General features: G+C 41.4%; 2 protein-coding genes across 3 annotated transcripts in view; one reads left to right on the top strand and one right to left on the bottom strand.

Annotated features, from left to right (window-relative positions):
* Nucleotides 1–11,276, bottom strand: part of lin7a (lin-7 homolog A (C. elegans)) — a 56,941-nt gene extending 45,665 nt beyond the window's left edge. For both annotated transcript variants that reach the window (XM_041977865.1, XM_041977864.1), the window contains exon 1: nt 11,206–11,276. In XM_041977865.1, coding sequence (XP_041833799.1) covers nt 11,206–11,242 — 37 coding nt within the window. In that variant the 5' untranslated portion in view covers nt 11,243–11,276. The remainder of the gene's footprint in view (nt 1–11,205) is intronic.
* A 7,315-nt stretch (nt 11,277–18,591) lies between these two features.
* acss3 (acyl-CoA synthetase short chain family member 3) overlaps nt 18,592–27,343 on the top strand; it is a 68,037-nt gene continuing 59,285 nt past the window's right edge. Inside the window, exons 1-4 of the mRNA XM_041977036.1 lie at nt 18,592–19,052; nt 20,616–20,760; nt 21,230–21,418; nt 22,757–22,891. Coding sequence (XP_041832970.1) covers nt 18,721–19,052; nt 20,616–20,760; nt 21,230–21,418; nt 22,757–22,891 — 801 coding nt within the window. The 5' untranslated portion in view covers nt 18,592–18,720. The remainder of the gene's footprint in view (nt 19,053–20,615; nt 20,761–21,229; nt 21,419–22,756; nt 22,892–27,343) is intronic.

Raw genomic sequence — 27,343 nt, 5'->3', positions numbered from 1 at the left:
GGTTTGTTCTGGATACAGATAGATATACAAATACTGTATCTAACCAGCCAATCACACGGCAGCATGTAGTCATGTAGACGTGGTGGAGACGATTAGCTGAAGTTCAAACTGAGCATCAGATTGAGGAAGAAAGAGGATTTAAGAAACTCTGAAAGTGGCATGGTTGTTGGTCTGAGTATTTCTGGAATTTTCACCCACAACCATCTCCAGGGTTTCCAGAGATGGTCTGAAGAAGAGAAAACATCCAGAGCAGCAGTTGTTGACCCATTAGATCCATCAGTAATCTAAAATATTAATTTTTAAGCTTGACTCTGTCCTGCAGGTGATTGCATACCTGATCCAATTCCCTCCAGTTGCACTTAGAAGCTCAGTTTTTTCCTTGCAGGGATTCAGTGGGTCCAGATGTGTGCAGCATCTGTCGAAGATTTCCAGTATACGCAAACACACCATTGCCGACTGCATATTAAGCATGTTTCTAAAGCAGAATGCACACAATTAAATTATTTGCAGTTTGACAGAATAGCGCCCATGTGACAGATCTTACTGACGCTTGATGAGTTTTTTCTAAAACAACAATAACCCAAGTGTGTTTTCCTCTTATTATCTGCTAGAAAATAGCTGGAAAAGCCACCAAGGGATTGAATCCCCAGTCAAAAGAAGCTCAGGGTGTATTACGTTGAGATGCATTTACAGCATAATGCACCGCTGCTACATTCTGAGCGTGATGACGAACAGATATTCTGTCAGCAGTTCATTTCCTCTGCTACACTCAGGATGAGGCCATTCTCATTAGTGATACTGATTAATGAGCTAAGTTTACTGCAAAATTTTTTCCGTTTAATGATGTAACTGTCAAGACTTCACTGGTACTTCCTAAGAGCGGTTCCATTATGTGATGGTGATGACTTATTAGAGGTGTTACACAAACCAACAGTATTTGTAGGTAAAGTCCCAGATGTTCCACTTCCTTCTGTTGTAGAAGTACCAGTTCAAGGGCTTCTACTTCTTCAAACAGACTAAAAACACATAAGGAAAACAGCTGCTTCATTTTATAACGTGTTTCATCCAATATTCCTTTTCACTTCTGATCAAAAGATTCTGAATGCACGGGTCAAGTCATGTGTCCAGCCTGCTGGTATAAAAGCAGACTGAAGCAGGGGTGACTTTGAACTTTGATTTGGGTGTTTCTGATGGCTCTGGCTTTGTGGGCGATGATGCACATGAAAAATTTTTCTTTTTGTTTATCTGCTTATTCAGGTAAACAAGATGTTAAAGACATTAATAATTTTTAAAGGGGAACTGGGATGCATCCATTTTTTTTGCTGTCAGTCGCCTGGCAACAATGGTCCTAACACATGAGTCACTTGAATGCATCGCGTACATGTACTTGATTTTCTACATTGAAAATGTGGCTTCGTGACATCAATTTGATTAAAGAGCTGAGTGAAGAATACTAATCATTGTCTCAACATGCTGTGTTGTGTGTACCTGTCTGTGTGAGCAATTTAAAATACAGAATCAGTGGGTAACAGCTCATCAGCAATCAAGATTGTTTACAACAAACACTGACAGGCCACTTCATCGGGTCCTGTTTAATTAATAGGTAACACAAATATCTAATCAGCCAATCACATGGCAGCATCTCATTGTATTTAGTCATGTAGACATGGTGAAGCTGCAGCTCAGACTGGGCATCAGAATGAGGACATAAGGGGATTTAAGGTGCATTCACACCAACCCTTCTTATAAGAATCCTAGTTTGTTTGCTATGAAAGTAAAACAAGGACTAGTTTTTGGAGAAGTATGAATGTGCAACCAAACTCTGATGTGGATCAAAAAAGCAAACTCTGGTCCACCTTCAAACGTAGGTCTCAGGCCGCTTTAAGTGAACCAAATCCAGGAAACAGACTACACTGCATGGCATTGTGGGTATGAAGGGCATTATGGGTAAATGCAACCAAATACACACGCATGTAGAACGATAGTCTTGGAGAAATGGCTTGCAGTCAAATGTGGAAGAGTGCATAGAAGTTCTGATAAAAATCTGATCAACCCAAGGCCGCAAGGATTTTATGTAGCTCCATTTTTTTTACTTTAGCCAGTTTTCTTCTTCATTGTTTGTCTTCTCTGGCAAAGAATTCATTATTTAAAAGGTCTGGGTTATTTGACTATTGCAGTTCGAACGCAAACTTGTTGGGTTTTTTGTTGGTTTTGTTGTAAAGTTCTTTCGACTGTTATAAAAGAAAAAAAATTGGAAAAGCTATTTACAGAAATTTTGGCATTTTTAAGGCATTTTAGTCATTCCACTGTGTGGGACAGATGTTTCAATATTATGCTGTCATTCACCCTGTTTGGCTGAAAGGTCTTAAGATGTTTGACCATGTATGGAAACACTTGTTGTGTACGGCTGGGGGGCTTTTTTCACCAGGGGGGTAATGTAACAGTTGTAATTGTGGAATGGCCCTTTAAGACTACTTTTGGTTGTCTACTAATGATGACGTCAGCAAGATGCTTCGAGAAGAGAGGAGATCGTCTTGCACACGCTTGGACTGCAGATGGACATTTTGGGAGCTCTGCTCTTTTTTCCTCCTCGTTGTGACGGACATGTTGTGCCGCACTGTTTTATTTATGTATAATAAGACAGTAGCCGTCCAACCGGGCTTTATATGGCTGATGAATGTCCTTTTATTAAAGAGCATGCACTGTGGAATCTGTACCAGTGTCGCTGTGAGTTTGTCAACCTTGTGGCAGCTTTATCCGGCTAACTGAGCTAATTCCCCACAACACGCTTCCCCGTTACAGTACCAACGTGGCCTGGTTTAACCAGCACAGCCTACCTGAGTATTGTTGCTGACCATGTCCATCCCTTTATGACCACAGTGGAGCATCTTCTGATGCTACTTCCAGCAGGATAATGCACCATGTCACAAAGCTCAGATCATCTCCACCTGCTTTCTAGAACATGACGATGAGTTCACTGGACTCCAACGGCCTCCACAGCCACCAGATCTCAGTCCAGTAGAGCAGCTTTGGGATGTGGTGGAACGGGAGATTCTCATCATGGATGCAGCCGACAAACCTGCAGCAACTGTGTGATGCTGTCATGTTAACATGGAGAAAACCTCTGAGGAAGGTTTCCTCCACCTGCTTCATCTATCACACCAGGATTAAGGCAATTCTGGAGGAGGAAGGGGTCTAATCTGGTACTAGCAAGGTGGTCGGTAACTGTATTCTGTAATACAACCACACAAAAAGCCTTTTCCGTCTCATGAGAGTACTCAAATAGCCATGTAAAAAACTAATATGCTATAAAATAATTGTAGCGGACATCCATATAGCACTGTATCCTTATAATGCTTTTCCTTCGGCTCCTCTAACATCAGACTGTGACTAAAAAAGGTCATCCTCATCATTTGCTGATTAGAGAGAAGGCACAGTGCAGAACAAAAGCCACAGTGACATGTAATGAAGGCTTTGCCGCGCGACAAGCCCTCACAACATTATAGCAGAGATATGTTGGTGCTGGGCATTGCTCCAGCTTGCTGCTATAATTACTCAATTTAGAGCAGAGAGCAGAACTTAGTGTAATCCATTTGCAGAGCTTAGAAGTGTCTTTTTGACAGAAGTACCAGGATGGAAATAAACACATTCACATTAGAAGCTGAGCTCATTAAGCCAAGATAAAACTTGAGAGATTCCTTTTTAATCTGACTTCTGATCACTGTTTGAAATGCTTGCTTTTCACCTTAGATGAGGCCTAAATTACCTTACTCTTACTCTGCCCTCACCTTTATTCCCTGAGAGATGCTCACTGGACGTCATGCATGCCAGAATATATTGTCCTGTCAAATGGCCACGCCATCTGCCTCTGCCACGTCGACCCGATTGTCCTTGATGACACAACTATGCAGTTAAATCCAACTAGAGAAACTGAAATAATCACATTGGGAATAAATAAAATCGACTACAGAGGTTTTACCAGCCAAGTCCTGTCCACAGGACAGGAGAATTAGCTCTAATTTTTCCTACTGTGACTATATCCCTTCATAGCACGACAAATACAACTCTCCTGGAGGGCTAATAACTCCTGCAGGAGTCTGCAGTGAGACAGACAGAAAACTTCAACCATCCTCAGTGATGATCAGGTTGTCCCTCCACACCATTTATCCTAAAAACCTTTATTTCTGCATTAACAAAAGTGGGCTGAACACTTGACGTAAGCTTGTCAGCACCTCTCTAATCCTTTAAATCACTATTATGACTTGAAGAATGTGATGGGAGTACAGTGCAACTACAAATCATCTAACTAGTCATGGTCTCTTGGTCAGGAAAAGGTGTAGGCCTGCACCACGCTGCAGCTACACCCTTCACTAAAAAATCTGTTGGACCCAAAAGGAATTTAAGTTATACCTTAAAAAGAAAAATAAAGAAATTTCCTCAAGTAACACAACTCCTCCTTTCTCATGTTGAAAATCTGATGTGTTTATAGCATTCCCCAAGCAACAAGAGTCTGTGCTCTCACCAGTTCTACCTTTATAGCCAACAGCAACAAATCTACACATATGTTTTGGAGTTTCTGAGGATCAGTCCAGTTTATTGAAGTTTTACACAGATTGTGAGCCATAATATATCTGCAAAAGCAATATACTCTTTATCCTGTTAATAGTTTACTACTTTAGGTTGGCAAATTAACAAAGAGTTCTCCAGCATATACAACTTTACAGGTCATTTGTTTGCCTCGTGTTGGATAATTACTGCAGGGTGATTATTTATCAGCTGCAACAAGTTATTTAACCCCAACTGATGCAATGAGTTGCTTCTCATTTCCTAACAACCATGTGGAAAGACACATCGTAGAAAAGATGTTAGTCTGTTTCAGAAGGATCAAATCACTGGCATTAAGCAGAGAAAACAAGCGGCTGGATAACTCAGTTGGCATCCGTCTCCCATGTGGGACACCTGGGATCGAGTCCCACAGGTACATATTATAATGGGGTGAATATCAACACCTTCTAGGTGGGTCCTTGGGCAAGACCCTAAACTTTACTGCCTACTCTCAAATGTAAGTCGCTCTGGAGAAAAGTGTCTGCTAAATGACTATAATGTAATGTAACATCTAAGGCATGGGTAACTTAAACTAACAAGTCCTTGTGGAGATCCTTATAGGCTGTTGGATCCATTTAATTTGAGTCAGGTGTGCTGGAGCAGGGAAATCTGGAAAACCTGCCGGATTGGTGCCCTCGAGGACCAACGTTGGCTACCCCTGATCTAAGGAGATGCTGAAACTACTAAATCTGTGTTAAGATCTGTCCAACACATTATTAAAACTGGAAGGATAGGTTTGCTAGGGAGCATAAAGACCGGACTCTGGAACAATGGAAGCACGCAAAATATCCTTTTCCTTTAAAAGAAGGCCTACTGCTATAAGAAGGAAGTGCAGTAAATTTTGGTCTACAAACACTCAACCTGGGGGTTGTTCAACCTGCAGTTCCGGAGCAGCAAGTGGGTCTCTGGACTTTCCACAATGGCTCTTAATACACGACTAAACATGCTAAAGAGCTAACTCATGTTTTTAAATATAAATCTGATAACATATGCACAAGTATCTACATCCCACAGAAGAAGGTCTGTCTATTCTTTTTTAGCAAAAGTTTTATGTTTGTCTTTATTTTAAAACTTAAAAATAGAAATAAAAATGTGGTTCTTCAAAACTTGACAACAAATGTCCTATATTCGATAGTTGTCTTTTTCCAAAGGTCCAATAACATCTGCGTCTCTAAAGGAGTTTTATTTAGCTGGCTGAGGGAAAAATGGCTCTTTGGATTGGAAAGGCTGCAGACCCCTGAACTAAACACATAAACAGGTTTAGCAGCAGTTTTCTCTTTAAACAGCAACAGATAAAATATTTCTTCATATATAAAATCACATATTTATGACAAAGAAAGATGAAAGTTCAGGACTTACTAACTAAAAGGTAAAAAGTCAGCAGGATGAATTTCACCCGACAGCATGAACACGAACAAACGGCTCCTCTACTGAAAAGCTCACATCTCACAGATTCCACAGCTGGAAGTTTCATCTCGCTACGACCAAGATTCACCGAACCAGAGGCAGAAGAAGACCCGGTTTATGCGGCACGCTTGTAAAACATGGTCAGAAAATGTCTTACCTTCACTGTCTGGTCTCAAAACTTAAATTCACCAGGATAAAACTTCATTTAGTTATAACAACAAAAAACTAAAACAAACAACATTTCTCATCGTCTTTTAGGAGCAGTTTCCCGTCCAAATATCACAGTTTCCACCATCTGCATGGGTTTAGATGGACAAAGAGAAGTGTTGGTTCTTTTTCTTCTTTAAGTTCCAGACAGAAAACGTCTCTTCATGCTAAAAAAGCCGCTCTCTCCTGATTACATCAGACCACCGCTGCAGCAGGACCAGACATGGAGGAAGAGGCCTCGATGCAGCCTCTGCACGAGGTTCCTTTGGTTCAGAGCCAGTAGCAAGAAGTTGCAGTAATTGCAATAAAACACAAGGGAAATGTGAAATGTCTATCCTCACTGGCTTTCCCCCCAGTCTGGCAGAGGATAGCAACAACAATGATTCCAGGAGAACAGATGTCGTTGCTCACCTTTAGCAAGAAAATCAATTTTAAACATGAATGTTTGTAATAAAATACAGTGGTTTGATTTTTCACCACTAGTTTACCTCACTCTTCTGAATGTTTGTAGAGGAAAGCCGTGCATGAAGACAGTTTATCCCATTTAAGATGTGCAAACATGTCTTAAAATCTGATTTAGAAAAGGCTTTAGCACCTCGTACCCAAGGCTGGTTGGTCTTTATTAATATTTTTATTTATAGATGGATTGCACATGCACATCACAAGAGGTTGCATATTTATAGTTATTAAAGGTTAAAATAGGTCATAATACCTGCTTGAATGAACAAACTAGATGCTATAGGAGCAGCTTTTAGTACAGAATCAAATAACACAACAGCTGACCCTAACCCCAACCCCAACCCCGAGAGCATGATGCTCCCTGATGTCAGAAAATAGACTGCATTTAGATAGCACTCCGCTTGTTGACCACCTAAAGTAATTCACATTACAGCCATCACACTGAGCACAAAGCTCTCACGTATCATACAATGAAGAGTGTCTGAGGCCATTCATGGGGTAGTTTTCTTGCCCAGGTTCAAACCAACATCCCGCCGATGATCAGATTAACTGTTTTACACACAAGTTAAGTTACTTAAGATGATGTCATAAATCTGTGGAAGAAACATGAAGAAAGAAGAAGAAAATATGGATGGTAACATATCTGGTAGTTTGATCCAAATGTTTATATAAGGGTAATTATCGAAATAACTGGGATCAAGAAACGATGTGGTATTTGTGACGGGGCTAGCAGCTCCACAGTGTTGGCGTGTGTAGTTTATCCAAGTGTTAGCCTTTCATTAAGCATGCAGCACGTTGTCTTTTACATTAATCTGAAAGGAAAACTGTCCTCTGTGGTGTTACTGCAGACTCTTGTATTGTAATGATGCTTCATTTATAGTTAATTGTATTCCTTTGTACAGAAAGGCTCATTTCAAAATAAGTATAATTCATTTTCTACCTTCTGCTGTCATTTTGTCCTTAGGAAAGTTTTTCATCCCTGGGGCAAGCTCAATCATAGTTAAATGCCACCTTACAGAGGATGTCAGACTTCTCTAATACATACACAGAGGTTCAGATCCATTGTTTTCCATTCAGCATGCTTATCACAGTCATTTCCTGCAACAATAACAGGAAAGCCAATGAATGTAAGATCTCTTTATCCTGCTGTGACCCAGCAAGCCAAGTGGGAGCTCTGAAAATGAAAATCTCTGTTTGCTTCCTCCCTGCTTGTGTTTGTCAAACTCAGCCAAAAGTGTCTTTTTTATTAGCAATTATAAGGTTATCTCTAAAAAACAAAAACAAAAAAAGGAAGCCTATAATGTAGCCTCTTCCTCATGATTCAAAATGGTCATTAGTGCCACTGCTTGTGGTGCTGCAGCTGTTCGAGTTCATGCCATGGCATGCGAATCTGGATCAGCCCCTCCTCCTGCAAACAAGCTGAGGTCAAACGTGAATCACTGCCCCAGTAAATGACTGGGATCAGATATGCTGACATTGGAAGTTGGAAGACTTCGCTCTTTGCTTCAGTCTTTGAAGCCTCTTTGTAGAAGTGTAAAGAATGTGAGATAGGTGGGAAAAGCTGAGCTTGTATTGTTTATCTGTTTGCCTGGTGCAATCCTTGGCTAATTTCATTAACTCTGCATGCAGTAGAGCTCACTTCTGCACCCGTGCATCAGTAAAGCTTGACTGCCCACAAGCTATAAAGTCAACTGAAGAACAAATTACAGTTAGACATAAAGACAATTGTTTAGCAGAAATTTTCTTAGCTGTGGCTTATTCTGTGGGGCACCAATAACATGTGACATTAATTTGTGCACAATTTGTGACAGTTGATGTCAACTCCCAGGAGAAAAGGTGTATTTTTTATCCCATCTCATAGCATTAAATGAGGAGTGGATGCTAGAGCTTAACTTGGAACAGAGGTTTCAGCTAAGGTGTCCCTTTTCTCTATATTTGACAGCAACCTTTTCCTGTGCAAAGCTTGTGCAGTATTGGGTGTCACTGATATGCATTTGACCTGACTGGGAATTTTGTGGTTGCCTAAGGATGTATTCACACTGGCACTATTTGATCCACTTCATACAAACCCTGGTCCGCTTCCATAGTATGGTTTGTTTGCAGTAATTTGCACATGCATTTGCACTTTGGTGCAGAACAAAGAAGCCAACTCTAGTCCGCTTGAAAACCGGGGACCTTGGTTCACTTGACCCTGGTGCTTGTTTGCTAGCAAATGGACCATCCAGTGAAAGGAAGAGGTATGAGCATGTCGTAGTGCAACATGTCAGATAGTTTGCTGCCTGGTCTGTTGCTCATACTGGAAAGATTCTAGTGAAGTTCTAACCCAAAACAAAAAGCATAAACTCCAAGACTGTGAAAAAATTGTTGCATTTGCAATTGTTCATTTTTTATTTGTGGCTGAAGCAGAAGAAAATGGGTTTTTGGTCCAGGCTATCGGAAGAGGCAGATTTGATTCTTCTTTGTTGTTAGTCAGTGGTCTTTTCGGGGAATATCACCCCTAACGAGCAGTTGTTGTAACTGCATGACTTTGTCCAGGCCAGTGGTTCCCAACCTAGGGTCCCTGACCCCTCAACAAGGTCCCTAAAGACCACAAGGGTCTGGGAGCTTTGAATGTACAGGGCCAGTGTGACTGTTAAAATTAAGACCATGTCCACACAGAAATGACTTGCGGTGTAACGCTTAAGTTTTTTAACATTTGGATGCTTCCCTGCGACCCTGAATTGGATTAACGTCCAGTTTCTGCTCCCTTACGTACAACAGGTACGTCCGTTTTAAGTGTTCTCATATGGCACCACTCTTCATACTTCCATGCATCTTTTACGTTTCCATGGTTATGGGGCCCGTTCATCCACTAGCGGGCAGTGCTGAGTTCAGGGTTCACTGTCGCGTTCTGACCTCAGCTTTGGTAACTGGTTGGCAGCAGTGATGCATCGCTACCACCCAACACGCTCACACAGCCTTTCTTCAAAAGCTCCCACCATGTCTACAATTGTTGTCCTAGCCATCTTCTTTTTCTTCCTCCTTCTTTTTCTTCTTCTCTGGTTTGTTCCTTTCTCTGGTTGGATGTCAGCTAAACTGCTCAACACAGACCCGCTGTTTCCGCTGTTATTTCCCTGTTTGCTGCATCAAATGACGGATCCACAAGGCCCTGAAAATGCACCAATTACATATGTAAACGACGGAGGACATGGACGAAAGGGTCCGTCCATCGGTGTGTCCGTCTTCTGCGTCACGCGTAAATAGACCTTAATTGGTATAGAAAATAAATGAGTGGGTGGATGGATGGATGGATGGATAGGTGGATGGATGGATGGATGGATGGGTGCATGGATGGATGGATGGATGGGTGGATAGGTGGATGGATGGATGGATGGATGGGTGCATGGATGGATGGATGGGTGGATAGGTGGATGGATGGATGGATGGGTGGATAGGTGGATGGATGGATGGATGGATGGGTGCATGGATGGATGGATGGGTGGATAGGTGGATGGATGGATGGATGGGTGGATGGATGGATGGATGGATGGATGGGTGCATGGGTGGGTGGATGGGTGGGTGGATGGATGATGACCATTTCATTAATGAAACATATCTGTGAACCACCACAGTGAAGATGATTCCTTCTCTTTATTTGACAGCAACTATCTGTTGAGCCACGTTTGTGTATTATTGTGTATTATTGTGTATTATTGTGTATTATTGTGTCACCAGTCGATCTGCATTTCATCTGACGTGGAATTTTGTATTAGTTGCTTAAAAAAACTGTTATGTTTAGTTAAAGTGAGTGTCTGTTTTTCAGCTGCGCTTGATGTATTTTATCTTAAATTTTAAGCACAACTAATAATGTAAACGCTTGGATGGGTGCAGCTTTTCTTTCAGAACACAACAGAAAAGGGCTCATCCATGTCCTCAATGACCCTAGCTCCTCTTTAGAAAACAAGCTGAGATTCAGTGACAGAACAGCCTTTGGGCAGACATCATTAGCCCTTGATTACAGTTTGCTTTCAGAATATAGCCAATGGTTCCAACAAGTAGGTTCATGTTGTCTGTGGGGCACCAACCTGCGTGTCCTGCACCTGCCCAGCAGCTCCAACACAAAGTTGTCTCCCGTCTCATAAAGTGGAGGTTCGGGTTTTTAGGAGCTCAGGTCTGTTTACAGACAGAGATCTGCGAGCCATCTGACGGGACAATATATCTCCCCGGAGGTTACATCATCCAGATGGAGATAAACAAAGCGCATTCCGAGCGGGGGATTTCTCTGGTGTTTGCGCCCACAAAGATGGAAGAAAACACGCGCTCCATCCTGAGACACACGGACCCGACGACGTTCACGTCATAGCACGAGCTCATTTCGCCTTCAAACAGCGAGCCGTGCAGACTACGTGTAGAAAATCCGAGCGGGGCGCAAACACTTAAATCCAACCCGCGTCCCTCATGTTTAATGTTGAAGTTTTCAACGAGAATGAAAAAAGAAAAAGAAATCAGCGATAACAAGGAGAAATGGCAAAGCTCTGAGCGCCTTACCTCGATCCAGCGTGAGGGGATGGACCACTGTCGCCATGACTGCTGTTTACTGGAGACTGAAGAGACTAGAGGAGCTGCAGCATCACTGAGCGCGAGCGAGCGGGCGAGGACGCACAGAGAGAGAGAGAGAGAGAGAGAGAGAGGCTGGGAGTGGTTAGAGGGATTATTCTACCTACATCCTCATCTCATCACCTGCTACTGTCTGAAGCTCTGCGCGAGCTGTTAAAGAAGGAAACGTGTGTGTCTTTATTAAAAATGTCTTAACATGAAATGAATTCGCTGTAAAATAGTACATTCATCTCAACATTCTCACATTTCTATAACGTGTGGGGAGAGGTGAGAAAATCCATGTGCAACTAACATAAAAGTCAGGATATTTAAAATTGCTTCACTTTAAAATAATTAGCATTAGATAAAAAAAAGAATCCAAGCTCAGAAACAGAAACAGGAATTTCATTTTCTTCAACCCTGGATTTAGTTTAATGGCCACATAAAAGGCAGTTTGATCTCAAGAAGGCCAGACTGGCAATAACAATGAATAACTCCAAACTTTTAAGATGTTAACATTTAATAAACTATCCTTTAAGAGAACATTATGAATGATCTAAACTTGCTTAAGAAAATAAAGTGCAGTTTCATCTATTTTTGCCTTAGTTTATCTTTACATGTGCATTTCAAGTTAGAGACAACAGCTCTGCAAAATCAGGGAACATTTAATGCCAGGTGGACTTTACATTATTATCACAGTAACTTTTCAAGATCTAGAAGTTATTTTAAATGTACATATGTGTACATTTCCACATGTAATCCCAACCACCTGAACAGATCCACCTTCCAAACCCAAGTCACATCTGTTAAGTAATAAAGATATAAAAGATAAAACAAGTTTTCCTCCTGACTAGTAAAAGCTTTATTTTTAAGCACAAAGAAAGCACAGCTCACGTGGACAAATTAGAGATTGCAAACTGAAGGATTCTGGGTCTTTTTAAATTTTATTTTATTATCATTATTATTATTATTATTATTATTTTCTGCCATGTTCTGTCTCACATGGCAGCAGACTGATGGTCTGGCTGCTGTGCTTTTCACCAGGAGTGTTATGGATATAAAGGAAATTAAGCTCTGTGCATGAAAGGCTCTCCTGGATATTTCATCTTAATTTTTTAACTAATTTATTGCTCAGTTACATAATAATGCTGTAACTGGAGGGAACAAAAGAAAAGAGAGTGAGCAGAAGAAAAGAAAAATGAGAGTGAAGACAAGCGAAAATGGAACAAAGATACTTAAGATAGAAAACAAAGAACAACATCTGTACAATCAAAACTAGAAGCTACACCTGTAAGGAAACTCCACAGAAAGCAACCTCAGTAAGAATCTGTAAGAAAACAAAGCAGACAACCATGAAGAGCACCTACAGGAAGACAAACTGAGAAAAGCAAAACTAAACCAGCAACAGGTCTATGAACCCAGGACTGCAGCTGTTGGTGATTAAACCTGTGTGACAACACAGCAGCTGTAGCACGTGTGTTAATGAATGATGGAGTGTGTGCAGGTGAGCGTGAGTTTAAAATATAAGGGATGCATTGTGTTTAACAATGTGTGTGACTGTAAAAATGCAGTCATGTCTTGGATTGTACACATTATTTAAGTCAAGCTGCGAAGGCATGTGGCCTTCATGAGGAAACATTTTAATGTTCTCTGAAGTGGTCAAGCATTTGGTTTAACACTGTGTACTTTCCACAAAGAGAAAAGCTAAACCAAGCGGCACCTACAGGCCCAGCTGTTTCCTGATCTGAGCGCTGTCTCCATGTGGCGGGGGAAAGCTGAAACAGGCAGTGGTTGAGAACTATGCAGAGGTATGCTCCACCTCTTACAATACACGTTGTACATAATCAACCTTTTAAGATATAAACAAGCTGTACCTTTTAAAGATAAAGAAAAGTACATTTTTCAAGTTATGGTGGTTGTGTTTTATTTAGGAAAAGCTGCAGTAACAAAGCATTTTGATTTTCTTTTTGTTTATTGGAGTTTAAAACAGCAAAATTCAGGTTCTCTTATAAATCAGATGCATATCTTTTATTGTTTTCAATAAGCTGAATGTCCAAGGCTAATTTTTAAAATCGTGCTGGTAAGTCAGGACACCAGCGGTGCACAGGGTTTTACCATTTTAGGTATTGTTCTTTATTTATTTGATAGTTTTACTGTTTGAAAATGTTCATATTTTACCAAGCTTCTGCAGACTGAAAGGAATCTTAGGACAAATTTACTGGTGAACTAACTGAAGTGTTTTGATATTTTCCTATTTTTATGGGAGGGAAATGGCAGATGCTTGGCCATCATCATATGTTACAGTCAGCTAGCATGGCTACGTTAGCATGCAAAATCTCACCATAATATGAAGATGTTTGGGCTTTTTGGCTTGCATGTGTGAGCTCTTATAACCATACATAATCCATTCAGCCACTGAACTTCAGAGATCAGCTGATTGCAGCCAAGCTTGCCATTAAGGTATATTGTGAACCGCTGAGCCATGCAGCCTCTTATCTCTTCTCTTGGCTACATGCACCGCGTGCAGCCTGATAAGGACTGAATGATGGCAGTGAACCGAAGTTGAAGAGCTTAAGGATTAATCTTTGTGTTTATGTGCCACCACAGAACGGAGCCAAACCTCTAACTCTCCTCGGTTACTGTAGAGCTGCTGCCTAATGGTGCCTGTTGCTGCAGTACATCTCATTCATGGCCTGTCTTTACAGCTGACAGAATTCATGCTAAAAAAAACAAAAAAAAAACTGAAATCAAAAGAAAAAAGTAGGGAATCCATGTTCAGTGGGATGCTAATGCAGCTCGATGTGTCCCAGAGCTCATGAACTATGACTTCACCATGACAAAATCAAGCTGTAAACATGAATACACACCTGAGGCAAGAAGCAGCATGAGCACAGCTGTTCAAAATTCAGCAAAATCCAGACAACTACTGAAATATTAAAAACGTATTAATCTCATTTATCTCGCATCACATGACAAAATATTAGTAGGTTTAACCTGCACCCATGTGGAAAACAGTTATCTTTCCCCTGCCTTTATTTTACCAGCTGCTGATGAGTCGAATGAAAATTTAAAGATAAATAGTTGGAGCAGTTTTTTCTGGATATACTCTGTGAACAGATTCTGTCCTGTTTTTAATGGAAACTGTCACTAAAACTGCGTGCTTGTAATCACACAGTCTGTATGTGCTGCTGAACTGCCACCCAGGGTCCCACACAGCTGTTTGTGGATGTAGTAGTAAAGGGTGGTCTGCAGTGATGGATGGCGAGGTTAAGGGCTTAGAGAGCATGCAGAAAGAGGGCACAGAGAGATTACAGCCTCCCATCCATGTGGTTTATAATACAGAGCCGTTTTTTTTTAAGCTGTAGGATTATTCTGCAGCGCTTAAAGCCTTCAAACAGCAAGTGAATTGATTTGTAAAGGCCTCCACTCTTAGAGAAAAAGATGCAAGAGGCAGTAGAGGCAGGGCAGATGACGTCTGTGCCATCAGATTAATGCTTCTTATTGTTGTCAACATACACAACACATAAATGACTTCAGCAAATAGTTTGATACTGTTGGACAATATTTATCCCTCCCCAAGTAAAATGAGATATGACTGATGCTACTTACTCTTAGATGTAAAGCTATGGCTAGTTAAAGCAGTTAGCTTATCTTAGTTTAGCTCAGCTTTATTCTTTATTTTTTATTCTTTATCTGGACCCCCATTAGCTGGCACTAAGCTGGTAGCTATCCTCCTGCGGTCCGCAGTTAAGCTTGTTTTATACTGTATATATATATATATATATATATATATTAATATATACATTTTTCATGGGCAAAACCCACAAACTCAACTCTGCTGCTCTGCAGAAACAGACTTAAGCCCCTTGTGACCATGACCAGGTCAAAATGGGTTGAAATTTAATCAATAGAAACCCCCAATGTGTCAACTTTGGAAGTTCAGGGTTTCCCAAGAACGCAACGTAAGAATTATAGGCTGTGTCACCATGGCAACATAGACAGTAAATGCATCACCGTGAGGTTTTCCTCACCTTCACCAAGAAGTTAAGAACTGAGTGGTTTGTTTAGGTATCTCCTCTGTTCTCCTGACAGACGGATGCGTACCTGTTTCTGGTTTCTGGTGCAGCTGCTCTGGCACTTAGTGGGATGACTGGTAATATGCAGCAGCTCCCCGTGTTCTGGAAACTGCTATGAAAGGCTCCTAAACAAGCAGCAGGAGTCAGTGTCACCAGTTAGGGATGAGAATGTGATGACTGATCTAGAAGTACTGTACACAAAATAAAAATATTGTGTAGGTCTCATATATTGTTCCTCTGTTCAGCAGATAAGTTTTATTTCTTTTTGAAGAATTATGTAAAGGTTATTTTTATAACATGACGTGACAGGCTGCTTTTCCGCTACATCAAAGATGTTTATTCCCAAGCCCCAACAGGAAACAGCTGACAGATATTAAAAAAAACAAAAACAAAAACAAGGAAATACTGATGTGCAACTTTTTTTTAAACCAATTTAGAGTATTTTGGGCCAGATGAATTGATTCAGAACCCTTAGAGTTTCTACTATAAAGGCAAAAATAAATAAATAAATAAAATAAATATATAAATAAAAGTAACAGGTTTTCTAGTGTGAACCCCTGTAGGTCTTTTACTGATTAGAAAAGAATGTGTGACTTTCTACTCAGGTGTGTTTGCTGGGCGACGCCACGGTTACGAAGGTGATCCGGTACCAGCAGAAGCAACAATCACGGCAACTTCAGCACATTTGACAAAGAAATGTTGCAGAAACATCCGCAACAAATTCTCCACCTTCCCGAGACAAAAACAAGCCCGTTTCCTCCACTTTACCTAGAACACCAACCATTTTTAGAGAAATTGTGGATTTTCTCCACTTCTGCTGTTCATACGCTCCACGGTGGAGAGTTTCTGGTGGTTTTCACATCAAACAATAAACTTATACCAATGATATCCAGTAATGGAGTAAGAATAAAAAATACAGGGTGAGTATTTTTAAACTATATTTATTACTTATTTAAAATGGTGTTAATAATATACAAATAATAAATTGGTGTTATTTTTTATAAATTAATAGCGTTAGAATAATTTAAACTTTTCTGTTACTGGCATATTGAATTTTTCCTGCTGTGCTTCTAGTTGAAGTCAAGTTTCATGATAGTGAGAAGATCAGTGCTAATTAATCAGAATAAGAAATACATTATTAACCTAGAGGGGAATTACTGCATTACAGCGTTCCTGTAAACCTAATGATAAAAGTGATATACACTAATAAATTTAACTTTGTGAGTCCATGCAGTGCTTTCCAGTAGAGAATCATGTCTGGTTTTACTGCAGTGCTGCCTGAGGACCCCAAGATCACCTGCATCCAGTTTAGAGCTTTGATCTTGACCCATGTACACAGAGATTCCTTCAGATTCTCTGAATCTTTTGATATTATACACTCTAGATTGTGAGATATTTAAAGTGTTAAAACTGTTTAGCTGAGGAACATTTTTCTAAGATTGTTCTATAATTATCAGACCCAGTTTGTCTCAGGTTGGTGAAGCTCTGTCCATCTTTCCATCTGAGAGACTCTGCCTCTCTGAAATGCTCCTTTTATACCAGTCATGTTACTGACCTGCTGCCAGGTAACCTGGTTAGTTGTCCAATGCTCCTCCAGGTGTTTCTGGTTTGTACCAGCTACTTTTCCATCAGATTCACTATCAGCTCATGTTTTCATCACATGGTGAAACGTCTCCATTTCCTCCTCTGATATGTTTTTATCTGCTGCTGAGAATTATGGGTTGATGAGATTTAGATGGTGTTGGGTTGTACTTTAGGAACATGTATAAACTGCTCCAGGCTGTAAAGGGTTAATGGTTTTCACTTTGCAAACCTCATCAAATAATCAAGTCCCTGAACATTCTGTATACTCAGTGGTGAATTAATTCCTAAAAGCAAATTTATTCAGCTGTAATCAGCCTGATGTTGTACTTCTGTTAAATGATGAATAATATCGACTGAAATAATTTACAGAACTTACTGCTGCGTCTAAAACCCATTCAAAATGTAAAGCAGCAATCATTATCCTCTAATTTGATAATAAATCCATCTTCAGATACTCTGTAGGGAAGAGATTAATCATATGCAGATAAACTTGGGAAATAGTCTAAGAGTTTCTGAAGGGCAGCGGATTAATTTCTGTCTCACAACATTCACACTCATCACATGAAGTCAGAGACGAGGGCAGGACGGAGCAGCACTGAAAAGCCTCAGGTTTGGTCTGATTATCAGAGGAGTTGGTGCTCTGTTCACGTCCATTGCCAGAGAATATAAGAATGATGCATGTCCTGCCAGCAGCATCGGCGTTGTTTAGAAAAAATGATGGCGATGTTTGAGGGAGCAATGATTTAGAGACATTTTTGCTGAACAGATTAAAGCATGAGAGTAGATGGGAGGCTTTGTTTGGCTGTCAGGACTTCAAACATGAATATAGATTGTAAATTATATGCTCTGTGGAAATTTACTATAAATCAATGTCTTGTTGGATGAAAGACAGTTTGATTACATCTAGAAAGCCACTAGATGGATCTGGAAACTGTTTTTTAAGGACTGCAGTTGAAAATAGGGATTAAAATTATTTTTAAGGCATTAGCAGAACTGAAACCCTTTTTTTAAACAAAGATTTATTTTTTGTCCTAGAAAACAACTGGAAAATTCAAATTTGCTCAAGTGTAATGAACCCCGTTGTTGCAAGGCAACTGCCTCCCTGCAGAGTAGATGATGCTTCCAGTAATGTCTGATGGAAAATTCTGCTCTGCATGTATAAATAGAAACAGATGATGCAAAATATCAGATGAATGAGTTACTCAGCGGGGCACTCTGTCCAGGGGTCATGTCTGGGAGGGGAGGGGGGAGCTGGTCAGCTGGATTGTGGGTATTTGCCAGCAGCTTGGATGCTGCAGCGATGAAAGAAATGCATGTAAGAGGCCAGAGAACTGCTGCCTGTGTGGTGAGATAGGATCACTTGCTGTTATGAGAACTGTAAAAGTGACTCAGCTTAACAAGATTGAAATATGTTTGGGTTTTTAACTGACTCACAACATGCCTAATCATTTTAAAAAATGTCCTCAAGCAAGCAAGTTATCAGTTAAAGTAGGTCTGTCTCATGTAATGAAAAACAACACATAGAGACTAAATGTGTGATTTTAGTTTGCTTGTAGACTGGGTGCAATAAAAGGTAATGCTTAACAGGCTGTTATGTAATCCATTTTCTGTTTTTTTCTCCCTTTATTAGCTCAAAGCTCCTCCTGCCTCAACAACATCCAGTTCATAGTTCGCGTTGCTCCAAAGCTTTGTCTGATAACATCTTCTGTCCCTTTAAGGGGAACAGATGACGTCGCAGTGTTGAAAAGCACAGGCAGGCTTTTTAATTGCAGGGAAACTTGGAGGGAACTTGCATGTTAGAAAAGCGATGCAGTTCCCCGTAAAGTGTGTCGCGCGCCTGAGTCACTGCGCCCCTGCTGCGCGCGAGAGGATCCTCGTGAGGGAACTTTGGTCTCGCTGTGAAGCAGAGCAACAGTTTCAACGAGGCTCAGGACCAATAGGATCGCATGCATGTGCAAGTATCAAAAAGTATTTGGGGCTGCAGAGTTGCAGATATGCATCCGACGCTGCCTACAGTCGAGCCTCCGCGGCAGCGAGAGACAATCCGGAAGAGTTCTGGGGTGAGATGGGACGAGATCTAAACTGGTTTGAGCCATGGGTAAAAACGCTGCACGTTGAGGATCCTGTGTTCCCAAACTGGTAGGTTTTCCAGCTTTACAAGTCCACCACAAAGTGAAACTACGTGCGATGAACTGACGCGTCATGTGAAATGACGTAAACCCACGTCCAAGCTCAGCCTGAAGGTCCAGCCTCCTCTAACCTCCCAAAATCCCAAATCACCCCTAAAGAATGAAAATATTCAGTCAAAATATGAACAAAATAGAAACACATAAAACATTAAAACGTTAATGAAGCAGAAATGTTCAAAATGGATTTAAAGCACTCGTAAAATCCCCAAAATTTCATGGTTACAATTATTTTTTACCAGTAGCCACGGGCGGATTCAGGATTGAAGGAGATCCGGGGCTCAGCCCACAGGGATAGATTTTGTTAGCGTGTACAAAAAATGTACATATGTACTTAACTTTCCAATTATGACCATCCTAAAGCAGCAAAACGCACTGATCACATAAAATCATATGCTTTAACAAAGCAAAATGACACTATAAATCAGCAATATCACTTACAAACTTGAGACTATTTATGTTAAAGTTTACAGTTATACAGTTCTGTGAGAACAAATCTGCTCTGGGACATTGCATTAAGATGGTTTTGAACCTTGTGTATATATATATATATATATATATATATATATATATATATATATATATATATATATATATATATATATATATATATATATACAGTCATAATCAAATTTATTCATACCGTTCCATTAAATAAAAGGTACAGTTCACAATAGTCACTTGAATAACAAGAAACTGAAAAGGTAATAATAAATAAAAAGAAAATTCTAAATGAGTATTAGGCTTTTTAAACAATATAAAATAACATCAATAATGCAACAAAAAAATGAAATAACTTAAAGTTGTTTGAGAAAAATAAAGTCAACAGTACAAATTAGCTAAAGAAAAGCTTAAGCGAGTATTGGGTGGTTCTCATTCTTATTCTTTGGCTTTTTGCTCCCAAAGCTGGCTGTAAGAAAAATATCGATCTCAACATGTTGGTATTGATTGATACTGATACTAGCTTTGGTATCGATACTGTTAATATTTGGATCGATCCGCCCAGCCCTAAATATCCGACATCAGCAAACATGGTGATGGTTTCCTGGACTATCCGGTGTGAACGCAGCCTGAGAAGTTTTACTTTAGCTGTAAACATGAACAGCACGTTGGCAGCAGCTTTCAGGAAAACTATCATTTTAATGCAAAACAACCCACACACACCCTTAAACTCTGAAACTAAAAGAAAACGCTTTCATTGTCTGTCTGGCTGGTAACGTCATCAGTAATACGGTCTAGTGAAGAACACAGCCACCTCCTTTCTTTGGCCTCCAACACATCCGATGGCACATTTAGCTGCTTGCTGAGCATCATTTGCTTTCTCTGCACCAGATTCAGTTGAAACTGTTGCCTGATTGAAGAACTGATTGGTTGTGTAGGACTGGTATGCAGTGACCTTTTACTTTGAGTGGACAAATGAAAACGAACCATATCAGCAGAATGTCTCCAGAAGACCTAACAGACCCTGTTTCTACATGTATATTTGTTTTTGGCTTGAATGCTACTCTGCTGGCAGGTTTGTTGGAGGAAAGTTAAACATGTGCTACAATGCTGTGGATCGACATGTAGAAGGCGGCCGTGGAGAGCAGCCTGCGATCCTTTATGACAGCCCAGTGACTGCAACCAAACAGACAATCACTTTCAAGGAACTTCAGGAACAGGTAAATGGTATTATTGAAACCTGGGAACGGAACCGCAGCACAGAGGACCACTGTGACCTGGAGGCACTATGTTAGAACCTAGCATTATTAGGCATGCACCCAAACTTTGTTTGGATTTGAAGGACTTAAAGATTTCAGTATTGGTACATTTTGCATTTATGGGGGAACCTTTATACTATGAAAGTTCTTCTGCATGACAGCAGGGTTGGGCCGGCATCATGGAGCTCAGAGGAATGCAATAAAAAGGGAATAAAACTACACTGGCATTTGTAAACCAGCTCAAACATGGCATGAACCTTTTATTAAAATGTTTTATTGGACAAAATCTTTTTCTCCTGGTTTGACTCCAGGTTAAAAGATACAGAGTTTTTTAATTATTTCCAATTGTCCAATCAGTTGAAGACTGAGGGGGAAAATAAAGGAGAATGCATGTGAATATCTTCACTGCTTTTTCTATGTTATGTTCCAGGTGTCCAGGTTAGCAGGAGTCTTGGTGAAAAATGGGGTACGGAAAGGAGATCTTGTCGTCATCTACATGCCTATGGTGCCCCAGGCCATGTTCACCATGTTGGCATGTGCCCGGATCGGTGCCCCACATAGCCTCATCTTTGGTGGCTTCGCCTCCAGGGAGCTTTCTGTCCGCATTGATCACGCCAAAGTAAGGAACTGCTGCCATTCACCTTTTGCTGGATAGATGCTGATGGACTGTGTGATTTTTACTGAGTCAGTATTAGAGCCTGTTTTAATACAGATCAATAAATGATTTCACTGTCCCCTTTCCTATTTGCAGTTATGGAGATGACATCCTGTAAAATAGATAAACAACACACAGAATGAGGCTCCTTGTTTTATTAAGCATAAAATGAATCATTCTCAAAGAAAAACTTTGGTTTGCGTCTCCTTTTTACCGTCACTTGAACACGCTCAATAATCATATCGATAACATTCAGACAATTTCTTTATAACTGCTCCAAAAGAAAATAACAAACCATCCTGACATTTTAAGGAGGAGATGTTTCTGTGTTGTGTTTTTTAAGGAAATTCAGTATTATAAAAATTGGTTAAGCTACTTCAGTGAGAACCAAGCTCCAGTTGTTGAGGTACACTTACTTACAGGACAGTAAATGTTGAGGTATTTGGGATTTAATTGGTTTTTAGATGAGAACCAAGATAAAAATAAAAAAAAGAAAAAGGAATCTGGAAAACAAAACATGATCTGGAAAATGGTTTTTATTGGGCCCTATAAACCGTGGAGACGTGGGATCACCACTGGTTGCAGAATTTATTCTCCACATCTCTCTGCATTGAGATTTTCTCTTTATTTATTTATTTATTTTGGGATTTCCTCCAACGATGACAAGCCTTGTTTTTCCAAATGCTGTCCCACACCATCACACTGCCTCCACCAAAAGCTGTTACCCTTGTTATCGGTGCCCCGATCAGCATAATGTTCTCCATCTCTTCTCCACACCATCCAACTGACTGCTGTAGCAGAGTCCATGCTCACAGGTGCTGCTAATCAGTTGGCTGATTTTTGGTCAGCTCAAGAGTTGATAGCAGAATCAGCTGTTTGGCATTAGCAGAGAAGCTGTGATAAGGCTGGATAACTCAGTTGGCAGAGCATCCGTCTCCCATGTGGGGGACCCGAGTTTGATTACCCCGGAGGACGAATGTTAACTCCTTCCAGATCGGTCCTTAGGCAGTGCCCTTAATGCTACTGCCTAACCAAGTCAGATTAAAGTGTCTGCTGTAGACAGGTAAGTCCCCCGCCCCCCGCAAACAAGTTCCTGCCCTTATTTTTGGTCTGTGTGCATCAAACTTCTAAATGTGAAAAAGTGGAAAAATTCACAGGAACTAACTGTGTAGAAATGCCTCATGTGTGTCTCGTATTTCTTAGGCTGCGTTTGAATTGACATGCAGATATTAACATCCATTATGCTGTAAGCTTGTGACATTTCAACTTATTTAAATTATTATTTTTTTAATTTTCCTGCAGCCCAAGCTGTTGGTTACAGCCTCATTCGGCATTGAGCCAGGCAGAAGAGTTGACTACATCCCTCTGGTGAAGAAAGCTCTGGAGATGAGCTCGCACAAGCCCTCTAAAGTCCTCATTTACAACAGGCCAAACATGGTAGGATGCTCAAAGCACCACAAACTTCAGTTTGACATGTTGATATTAACAAACATGCTGGTTTCATGAAAGAATGTGAATATATCTAAAATGTGGAAGTCATAACTAAAACTGATTAGTCATGGTATAGCTGGTTTGGGAGAAAATGTTTTTGTTTTTTTCCCCCCCAAGGCAATGGGTTGCGTCATTCAACTGAATTTAAAGCCTTACATTTCAAAGGAATATTGCCCTGCTATGGCTGAATAACTGTAAGTGGTAGGATAGTGTTACAAATCTTTTACAAATCAAACAGAAAAACGTGTGGTTGCTGCAGATGTGACACTGAAATGAGTGTGTAGTATGTGGAACTTAGCACCACATGATGCATCCAGTAAAGAAGCAGGCTAAGATGTCTTGGATAATTATAAATTCACTGCACACAACTATGCAGTAATATGCTGACAGCCAAAGTTTTTGTCCAGAGATGAAGATGAAGCCAAATGCAGTGACGGCCAGCTGGTTGCTGCGGAACAAATTTGAAGCTCAGAGTTGCAGCTTAAGCCAAGTTTACATGACAATCTTCAGTGATGTTAGATTGCTGTATTATTCACTCCATACTGTGTCCTGCTTGCTCTAGACTTTTCCATTGTGGAAACATGTCAAAACATCAGCGGCATTATTTAACCAATTCTGCTCAGTTTTCTGAAAAGACTTTGGTTTTCTCACCGCGCTTCATTTGTACTACATCATTCTTATTTTTCTTTTCCAGGTTTTTTTTCTTTTCTGTCTCCTGTTTATTGGCTCCTTACTCGTCATTTCTCCCTTGCTGAATCATGCAGAATATCAAACATGCACACACTGCTGCTAAAATGCCTGGTTTTTCTATTACTGTAAAACAATGAGACCACATTTAGTCATTTAAAAACTTTCTCCACCTTTATTGTGCACACCTTAAAATGGCAGCGCGTGCACACACTGCAGCTTCTCTCTCTGAACGAGACAGTGTTTTTCTGTTTTTCGTCATATGAGTCTGTGTTTTTGTACGTCTTTGTCACGTCTAGCCATCTTCCAGCACTCATACAGTCATGAGTTTCTGCTCAGGACCGCTTCTTACAAGTTAAACTCAAGTAGAAGAGCTACAAGACCGCGGTCTGCTCTGGAGGCCTGCTCCATCACCGACCCCCAAACCTGCACCTTGCCCACTGTGGAGGCGACACAAACAGCGTAAGAGGAAGCAAAGATGGGGCAAGCATGGCGGTATTCGAGCTAGGCTAGTGGCTAGCCCACACAAGCCCACTATTTCCACCATCGTGCTGGCCAACGTACGTTCTTTGGACAATAAACTGGACAATTTATGTCTTCTACGGACAACTCAGAAGGCTGTGAGAGAGTACTGTGTTTACATGTTCACAGAAACTTTGCGCAATATTGTCACGGACCACACCATACAGCTGGAGCGGCTAACCTGCTATCGGGCAGACTGAGCTCTAACTGAGGAAGGGAAAACACACGGCGGGAGACTCTGTGACAGCAGAGACACAGAGCCTGTGGCGAGGGATACAGACCATCACGGACTACAAGCATCACGGCCCCCCACTGCAGACCTGTGACAGCTCCATGTCTCTGCTAAATGAGCTATTCTATTCTATTCTATTCTACAGTCATTTAGCAGACGCTTTTATCCAAAGCGACTTACATCTGACAGTTAGAACAGCACAAGCAAGAATTCAAACAAGATGGGACATCATCATTGAGCGGTAGTCAGACTGCTGTGAGTCCAGATGGACCCAGCTGCTGTCATGTAGTGCTAGAGGCAGGGCTTTTTATTTTTTATTTTTTTGTAAGTCCTATGTTTAAATACAAGATCACGATTTCATCACACAATATCAATATCATCTTGGGCATAAACGCATGAAGCTTGTTCAGTGCTGAGTTAAGCCAAAGATCTGGACAAATCTTTCTAACTCATTCTGAGTAGAAGAGTTAAGCTAAGTGTGGAAATGCTCCTTAAACAACTGAGTCTTTAGCTTGCTTTTAAAAGTGGATAAGGACTCTGCTGATCGGACGGAGTTTGGTAGATCGTTCCACCACCGGGGAACAACAGAGGAGAAGAGTCTAGCTACTGATGTGGCGCCACCTTGTGGTGGGAGCACTAGGCGTCTTTCACTGGCAGAGCGTAACTGTGGAGAGGGAGTGTAGCTCTGGATTAAGGAGTGGAGGTAGACCGGAGCCGTTTGGGTTATTGTTTTGTAAGCCAGAAGCAGAGCTTTGAATTTGATTCGTGTGGCAACTGGAAGCCAGTGGAGAGCGATTAGCAGCGGAGTGACATGAGATCTTTTGGGCTGGTTGAAGACCAGAACGTGCTGCTGCGTTCTGGATCATCTGCAGAGGTTTAACTGAGCATGCAGGCAGGCCAGCCAGTAAGGAGTTGCAGTAGTCAATGCATGAAATGACCAGAGCCTGGACCAGGAGTTGGGCCGTGTGTTCAGTCAGGTAGGGTCTGATCCTCCTGATGTTGTAGAGCGCAAATCGGCAAGATCGAGCAACCGAGGCAACATGAACATAAAGGTCAGCTGGTTGTCTACCATGACACCAAGATTCCTGGTAGAAGACGTAGGCACAAGCGTGATGGAGTCAAGCTGCACGCTTATCTGTGGCAGTAAGGAAGGATTGGCTGGAAAGACAATAAGCTCAGTCTTCAGATTTAGCTGAAGGTGGCGATCCTTCATCCATGCGGAGATATCAGCAACATGCTGATATTCACATTGAGACGTTGTGTCGTCAGGTGGGAAAGAAAGAAAAAGCTGAGTGTCATCTGCATAGCAGTGGTAGGAGAAACCATGAGAGCTAATGAAATGCCAAGCTCCGAGAGTGTGGAGAACAGTATATGATGGTTTACCGTGTCAAAGGCAGCCGACAGGTCCAGCAGTATAAGGACTGAGGATTGACCAGCGGATCTGGCAACCCGTAGGGAATCAGTAACTGACAGAAGAACAGTTTCAGTAGAGCGGCCTTGCCTATAGCCAGACTGATATGGATCTAACAGGTTGTTATCTTGGAGGAACTGTGAGACCTGACAGAAGACGGCACGCTCTAGCAGTTTAGACATGAATGGAAGCAGTGAGACCGGCCGGTAGTTTCCAACCTGGGCTGGGATGAGTGTGGGTTTCTTCAGCAGCTGGGGAACCCGAGCTTGCTTGAAGGCAGAAGGAAAGACACCGGATTTAAGAGAGGAGGTGATAATATGGGTTACTGCAGTTTTGATTGTAGGTAAAATGCTCTGCAGGATGTCAGAGGGAACAGGATCAAGAGGACAGGTCGTTGGTTTTGAGTTGACTAGAAGTTTAGAGACTTGGTCCTCATTTAGAGAGCAGAAGGAGCAGAGTGAGGCACCAGTAGCTGGTTTGGTAAGGCTGAGTTGGTCAGGCTCAGTGAATTGGTTACTGATGGTAGCGACCTTTTCAGTGAAGTAGGAAGCAAACATTTCTGCAGTCAGCACAGTGGGAGGCTGAGCAGGTGGTGGAGATAGAAGAGAGTTAAACACCATGAACATGTCGTGTGTTGGGAGCATTGTGGATCTTGTTCTGATAAAAGGTTTTCTTGGCCTCCTTTAGGCTGGATGTGAAAGTTTCAAGTTTTTGCTGCTACTCAGACAAGTCACTGTGCTTTTTTAATTTGCTGCACTTTCTTTCCGCAGCCCTGAGCCCGGCTCTGTTTTTCCTTAGAATCCATTGGTAGCAATGGACTGGGAGGGTTTTGTCTGGCTAGTTTTGACACCAGAGGACAGAGTTTGTCCAGAGAGGAGGCGAGAGAGGAGCAGAGTGTTTCTGTAGCCTCATTAACAGACAGTAAGGAGAAGTCTGAGTGGGAAGGGAGGGTAGAGTAAACCTCATCAGACAGCTGTGTAGGTCTGAGGGATCTCAGGTTTCTGCGGTAGGACGCCATTTTTGGAGCCGCTTGAGTGACATGAGGAAGGAAGACAGAGAATTTAACCAGGAAGTGGTCTGAGAGGTGCAGCGGGGTGACGGACAGGTCAGCTGTGGAGCAGTTTCTGGTCAGCACCAAGACAAGAGTATTACCAGCTAAATGACTTCTTCGCTCGTTTTGACCTACGCACCTGCACAGAAGTCTCCACCCCCTCCTGACGTACAGGTGTTGATGCTGTTCCAAGACAGTGTGAAGACACTTAGCAGGATGGATACTTGCAAAGCTTCTGGTCCTGACAACATACCTGGTTGTATGCTGAGGGCCTGTGCCTGGGAGCTCACAGATGTCTCCATGGACATTTTCAACATCTCGCTAAGCCCGACTGTCATCCCCACGTGCCTCAAAACCACCACCTAGGTACCAGGTAGGTGACGCTGGTGGCAGGTAAGTGACGCTAATGCTGTAGGTGACGTAGTTCCGGGGGAGACGGCAGATTCAAACTAGGCGCGCCCAAACATTTATACTTTCAATCGATTGTATTTTGTG

Source organism: Melanotaenia boesemani, chromosome 23, assembly GCF_017639745.1.
Source record: "Melanotaenia boesemani isolate fMelBoe1 chromosome 23, fMelBoe1.pri, whole genome shotgun sequence".
Taxonomy (NCBI): domain Eukaryota; kingdom Metazoa; phylum Chordata; class Actinopteri; order Atheriniformes; family Melanotaeniidae; genus Melanotaenia; species Melanotaenia boesemani.
This window is presented reverse-complemented; position numbering and strand designations above follow the sequence as displayed.